The 7,071-nt window shown below is 37.4% G+C and overlaps 1 protein-coding gene across 1 annotated transcript; it reads left to right on the top strand.

Annotated features, from left to right (window-relative positions):
* The first annotated feature begins 413 nt into the window (after positions 1–413).
* Positions 414–7,071, top strand: LOC105766122 (DExH-box ATP-dependent RNA helicase DExH15 chloroplastic). Its single transcript, XM_012585448.2, has 8 exons — positions 414–1,014; positions 1,098–1,273; positions 1,590–1,703; positions 2,025–2,133; positions 2,218–2,304; positions 3,337–3,455; positions 4,320–4,527; positions 4,671–7,071. The coding sequence occupies exons 1-8, from the start codon at positions 526–528 to the stop codon at positions 6,906–6,908; spliced, it is 3,540 nt and encodes a 1,179-aa protein (XP_012440902.1). The 5' UTR covers positions 414–525; the 3' UTR covers positions 6,909–7,071.

Below are 7,071 nucleotides of genomic sequence, written 5' to 3' on the forward strand. Positions count from 1 at the left end.
CATTGCACTTACTTATCACATTTTCAAAATCTATATTGTACATCGTTACCACACAATAACTCATGTACACATAATTACATAAACATTTCTAATATTGTTTGTTTTAAAAGCCATTTATGATTATTCGTTTATCAAGTATTACTTTGTGCATTTCACTGGTTCACCTATCAACTTTATGGACACTTCACTTTGCTCATGATCATCATTGCAATTTACTCATTCATTTATTTTGAAATGATCTGATAGAAAAATATAGTTTTAAAAATTAAAAAAGATAAAATATTAAATGGAGCGCTTTTTTTTTTTTTTTGTGAAGTTGGGAGGCGAAAAAATCCTCATACAAAAAAAATCTAGTGTAACGCTGGCTGAAGTAGATAACGAAACGAAGCAAAGATATTCTGTAATTTATATAACAAAATAAATATTCAAACCGCCGCCGGTTCAATTTTGTATTGGTTGGTATCCAAATGGATTGTCCAGTGGTGTAAGTAACTCGGTCTACAATACCGCTGAGCAACTCCCGCCATGAACACTCTCTCAATCCTCACCCTTCCTTCTCTTTTCCGACAAGCCAAACGCTCCCAATTCCCTCACTTCTGCTCCATTTCTCAATCCCTACCTTTCCCTCGCCCCACTTCCATCCTCTCTCCGCTTTCTTTTCGTCTCTCTTTCAAATCCCCTCGCTCTCCCTTCTCCGCTGAGCCCCAACTCTCTGACGAGGAACTCGAAGATGACGAAGACGACGATGATTTTGAAGCTGCTGATGAATACGACGAATACGAAGACGTTTCCGGTGAAGTTTCCAATGATTTCCAACCGAGCGAAGACGAAGATGAAGACTATACCGAAAACGAAAACGAAAAAGACATCTCAGTGGATTCATCCAACTGGCAGAAAGAATCCACTTGGCAACGAGTTGAAAAGCTTTGTAATCTAGTTAAGGAATTGGGGGAGGAAATGATTGACGTCGATGCACTCGCTGATATTTACGATTTTCGCATTGATAAATTTCAGGTTCCTTATTTTTAATATGTTCTTTAAAGATAAAAAAGAAGAAGAATTTGAAGTTCTAATGATCTTGCCCTTGTATTTTGAAGAGAATGTCGATAGAAGCATTTTTAAGGGGTTCGTCTGTGGTGGTTTCAGCGCCCACCAGCAGCGGAAAGACTTTAATTGCGGAAGCTGCTGCCGTGGCGACGGTAGCCAGGAGAAGGAGGTTATTCTATACAACTCCGCTTAAGGCATTATCCAATCAGAAGTTTCGACAGTTTAGGTAATTAGAGCTATTTTCTTCCCCTCTCAACATGCATAATGAATTATAGTTTTCGTTTTCTATTACCTTTTTCAAATAATTTTAAGTTTCGTTAGTTTGTCAGTGGTTTTGGGTTGAAACATGCTATTAATGCATTAAATTTTAAAATTTAAACCTCACCATAATTGTGGAGTTCATATGGCCTCCAGGCTCCAAATAACTTTCAAGGGGCCCTGCCACTATGAATAGTGGGATTGGGTCATGCTTACATTGTAGTGCAAATAATTATAGGTGATATGAACCCTTCGAGCTGATATAGTGATCTTTGTTGTTTTAGGGAGACATTTGGGGATAATAATGTTGGCCTTCTCACAGGAGATTCTGCTGTCAACAAGGATGCTCAGATTTTAGTCTTGACTACAGAGATTCTGCGGAACATGCTGTATAATAGGTACTTCGGATAACAGTTTCAGGAATTTCATGGTATGAGTGGTGGAAGAAATGTACTTGGTATTTCCAAAGCATAAGCATGACATTTGTGCAGCTTTGATGTGAATGGCACCAAGTATCTAGTGCATATTAATTAGTCACTGTATTATATACTTTTATGTATTAAGTATGGTATATCACTTTGCAACTTGTGGTAGCAGTTTCTACGTTCATCTAGGTATTTCATGTTTCAATTTCAAGTTGCAACCTCCATAAGTTTCCTTCTTAATGTTCTTGTTAATTGGTAATATTAAGCATGTCGGTTTTGGATTTGTTGATGCAGTGTTGGAATGGCTTCTTCTGGGAGTGGTCTTTTTCATGTTGATGTGATTGTTCTTGATGAGGTTCATTATTTAAGTGACATATCTCGGGGTACCGTGTGGGAGGAGATTGTGAGTTTATCTGATTTTTGAATCTCATTTATATCTAGAATGTCAATGGCAATACATTTTCACCAAGTTCTGAAATATTTTCAGGTGATTTATTGCCCTAAAGAAGTTCAACTTATATGCCTGTCAGCGACAGTTGCAAATCCAGATGAGCTAGCTGGTTGGATTGGTCAGGTAGCGTTCCTTGTCTTATTATATCATATGTTCCAGCACTGATATTAGTTCAAATGTTTGAGAGTTGTCATCTACTGTCTGTATCTTTCCTTGCTTTTGTTTGTCTGCTCTACCTCTTGGGTTCACAAACTCAAAATGGATGTTCTGGTGAAGTGTTTATGCCTTAATCTCGATATTGGAGTTGAAGTGTTACTACTTTTCTGCATTTTGGCTTTTCCTCCATGATGAAATTTATTGCTTTTTTCTACTGCTTGTTACACTTCTTGATGTACCTTTTTTCACATGGCTTGATTACTAAAAAAAGATCATGTGCAATATATTGTCTGGTCAAGCATGATCTCATGGAGCTTGATTTGATGTCTCAGCGTATTAATTTGCTGGGCTTGGCATCCTGTGCCAAGATGAGCTTTGTCAGAAGTGCATATGCTCTAGTCTTAGTTTTGTAATTTTGATATTTCACCAAGCATGTAATATTGGTTGTGGACTCCATTGAGTTTAACTTGTTTTATTTATTTATATTTTGGGTGAAGGCGGATTTGAACCTAGTGCTGTGCCAAATGTTTTGGGTAAATTTGTTTTTCTTGAGGAAAATTCAGCCTTTATTTCTTTATAAGTGTTATCTCCATGAGCAAGAATGCTGTTTTCAACTCATCCATATTTTTGAATGTCCTTGGTCTTGGGTTTCAGGTAATCTTCTGCTTTTGGGATTTCTCATTTAGTAAATGCCTAAATGGTATTGGGGCCAGTTCCTATATAGTAAATTCTTAAATTTGCATCTTTGTTGTCTTGGTTTGACTCATCTATGGGAAACTGTATTTATTCTACAGTGGGTTTCTTGGTTCATAGTCCAAGTCAGATTGGTATGCACGTTGAATGTGCACAAAGATTTGAAAGTTCCCTCCTAGCTATGTGATCTTCATTCACTTGCACATAATTGCCGTGCTTTGTGGCTTTACATCTATATCTTGGAATCATAGTCTATGAGCCTATGAGATTATTGAAAATTTCCCCTTAATCTCCTTTTGTTTCTAGATTCATGGTAACACAGAGCTGGTAACATCATCATGGCGTCCCGTTCCATTGACTTGGCACTTCTCAACAAAGACCTCTTTATTTCCGCTTCTTAATGACAAGGGAACACACATGAATAGGTATTTCAATCGGAACTGCTGACCTTATTCAACTTCTTATTCATATGCTGGAGGAATATTTGGCTGTAGGCACTTGACATGTGTGTCTGTTATTATATAATTTAAATAGGTAAGATGAGACTGGTCATTTCACGTTTACCACGATACTGATTACTCTATTGTTCACATTTAAAAGGAGTAATCTGAAGTACTTATACGTGGCCTGATGGAAAATACATTGGGATTTTAGGTTTTTAGTGTGAAATTATGGACATTTGACATGTAGATGTTTAGTGTTTTATTGTGTAAGATGAGCCTCCTTATTTCATTTTTACCAAAATACTCTACTTAAAATTGCCTATGGTTTCTATAATAATGATTTGAGATCGGTAAAATGGGTAACCCTCAACATCATCGATACTTATTCTTATTTTAATTGTTGCTATTTTTTACCATACCCAGACGTGCAGTCATATCCAGTTTATTCTCGGATTAATTTTTTCTGTCTGTAATTTTAGAAATTCCATCTCTCTCTCTCTGCAAAATGAAAACTGATAAAATTTCATAACTGTAAGTTAGGAAATAAAAATTGATAAAAATGAAATTGTTTGCATTTTTCTGTTGAACTAAAATGATAAAATTTCATTATTGCATCTTTTCAATGGTTATTTTCTGTAATTTTTCAAGTCAACATATTTTCTTGCAAGTTATAGCTTTCTGTTTTCCAAGTATCAATTTAAAGCAATGTGCATGTAGTTAAAATTTGTCACGCTTGTAAATTATAACTTCATTGAATGCTTTTTTGTTTGATTATATTTTGCATAGTATCACATATATCTGTTACTAATTCTGACAAGTTTTCAATTTCTTTTGGAATTTGAGCAGGAAGTTGTCACTCAATTATTTACAACTTTCTGCTTCAGGAGTTAACTCGTACAGGGATGATGGATCTAGAAGAAGGAATTACAGGGATGATGGATCTAGAAGAAGGAATTCACGAAGACATGGAAGAAACGGTAGCTTTGATAGTATAGTTGGCATGTCTGAGCAGCCTCTTTCAAAGAATGACAAAAACATGATTCGCCGTTCACAGGTATGGTTTAGTGATTTTATACTTGCAGGTTGCGTAATTTGTTTGCAAATAAAGGATACTTTTCAATAATGTCCTTTTACCTGATTAATAACAATCCTAAATGAAAAAAAGTATATGTTTACAGCTTACACAATAATTTTCAGGTTCCTCAAGTTGTTGATACACTATGGCAACTCAAAGCAAAGGACATGCTTCCAGCAATTTGGTTTATTTTTAACAGGAGAGGCTGTGACGCAGCTGTGCAGTATGTTGAAGATTGTAGCCTTTTGGATGACTGTGAGATGAGTGAGGTAGAACTTGCATTGAAGAAGTTTCGGCTTCTGTATCCTGATGCTGTGAGGGAGACTGCAGTGAAAGGACTAATTAGAGGGGTGGCTGCACATCATGCTGGTTGTCTTCCACTATGGAAATCATTTGTTGAGGAGCTCTTTCAGCGAGGACTTGTTAAGGTTGTTTTTGCTACAGAAACCCTGGCGGCTGGAATTAATATGCCTGCTAGGACTGCTGTTATTTCATCTCTTAGCAAAAGGACAAGCACTGGACGTATCCAATTAAGCCCTAATGAATTGCTTCAAATGGCAGGACGTGCTGGACGTAGAGGCATAGATGAAAGGGGCCATGTTGTGATAGTGCAGACTCCTTATGAAGGTGCTGAAGAGAGCTGCAAGCTTCTATTTTCTGGAGTTGAACCCCTCATATCACAGTTCACTGCTTCATATGGAATGGTGTTGAATCTTCTAGGAGGTGCAAAAGTTACTCGTCACTCCAATGAATCGGATGAAACAAACACATTACAAGCAAGGAGAACTTTGGAAGAGGCAAGGAAATTAGTTGAACAAAGTTTTGGAAATTACTTAGGCAGCAATGTGATGCTTGCTGCAAAAGAGGAGCTTGCTAAAATACAGAAAGAGATAGAAGCATTGACTTATGAAATTAGTGATGAGGCTATAGATAGAAAGAGCCAGAAACTTCTAACGGAGGTGGCATATAAGGAGATTGCAGATTTACAAGAGGAATTAAGGGCAGAAAAACGTGTCAGGACTGAACTTCGAAGAAGGATGGAGTTGAAGAGATTTTCTGCTCTGAAACCTCTCCTAAAGGATTTTGAAAATGGACACCTACCCTTCATTTGCTTGCAGTATAAGGATTCTGAAGGAGTTGAAAACTTCGTTCCTGCTGTTTATCTAGCAGAGGTTGAATCGCTTGATGGGTCAAAAATTAAGAACATGGTTTCGGTTGATGATTCTTTTGCTCTGAGCAGTGTTGGAACATCTGACACTCATCAAGATGTTGAACCAACTTACTATGTGGCCCTTGGTTCAGATAACTCCTGGTATCTATTTACAGAAAAGTGGATTAAAACTGTTTATAGAAGTGGCTTTCCCAATGTTGCTTTAACTCGGGGGGAAGCTTTGCCCCGGGAAATAATGAGGACACTTCTCGATAAAGAGGAAACACAATGGGAAAAACTTGCTGATTCTGAGCTTGGTGGTCTATGGTGCATTGAAGGATCTCTGGAGACATGGTCTTGGAGTCTAAATGTGCCAGTTTTAAGTAGTCTTTCCGAAAATGATGAGGTGTTACATATGTCACAAGCATACATTGAATCAGTGGAACGTTACAGAGAACAGAGGAACAAAGTTGCACGTTTGAAGAAAAAGATAGCCCGTACTGAGGGCTTCCGAGAATATAAAAAGATCTTGGACACGGCTAAGTTTACAGAGGAAAAGATAAAACGGTTGAAGGCTAGATCAAATCATTTGATCAATAGAATGGAGCAAATTGAACCTTCTGGTTGGAAGGAGTTTCTACAAATCAGCAAAGTCATTCATGAAACAAGGGCATTAGACATCAATACACATGTAATATTTCCCCTGGGTGAAACAGCAGCTGCAATTCGAGGAGAAAATGAACTGTGGTTGGCAATGGTACTTCGAAACAAAATCTTGCTAGAGTTAAAGCCTGCACAACTCGCTGCTGTGTGCGCGAGTTTAGTGTCCGAGGGGATCAAGGTACGCGCATGGAAAAACAATAATTACATATACGAATCTTCGTCTACTGTCCTAAATGTGATTAGTTTACTAGAAGAACAAAGGAACTCGTTTGTCCAACTTCAAGAGAAACATGAGGTAGAGATAGCTTGTTGTTTAGATGGCCAGTTTTCAGGAATGGTGGAAGCCTGGGCGTCTGGGTTATCATGGAGGGAATTGATGATGGATTGTGCAATGGATGAGGGTGATTTAGCTCGACTATTACGAAGAACGATTGACCTTTTGGCTCAGATACCTAAATTGCCTGATATCGATACCTTGCTGCAGAAAAATGCCACAACTGCATCCGATGTCATGGATCGTCCACCCATAAGCGAGCTCACTGGATGAAGTAAGTTCCTTTGCAAATAACCTTTATTTTTGTTTAACATTATAACAATTTGTTGTATTTGTACTATTAATTAAATAGATGATTGAGTTTGGTATCAAAATTCAAGTGATATCAATTCAATCATTAAAGTGATTAAAAAAAACTTAATACTTTTTGGAACAA

This window comes from Gossypium raimondii, chromosome 5, assembly GCF_025698545.1.
Source record: "Gossypium raimondii isolate GPD5lz chromosome 5, ASM2569854v1, whole genome shotgun sequence".
NCBI classification, from domain to species: domain Eukaryota; kingdom Viridiplantae; phylum Streptophyta; class Magnoliopsida; order Malvales; family Malvaceae; genus Gossypium; species Gossypium raimondii.

Bases quoted from the DNA above. Each gene is read 5' to 3' on its own strand.
- LOC105766122 (XM_012585448.2), top strand. From the start codon at position 526: ATGAACACTCTCTCAATCCTCACCCTTCCTTCTCTTTTCCGACAAGCC. The intron at 2,305-3,336 runs GTAGCGTTCCTT...TTTTGTTTCTAG, and splicing joins TAGCTGGTTGGATTGGTCAG to ATTCATGGTAACACAGAGCT. The intron at 4,528-4,670 runs GTATGGTTTAGT...AATAATTTTCAG, and splicing joins ACATGATTCGCCGTTCACAG to GTTCCTCAAGTTGTTGATAC.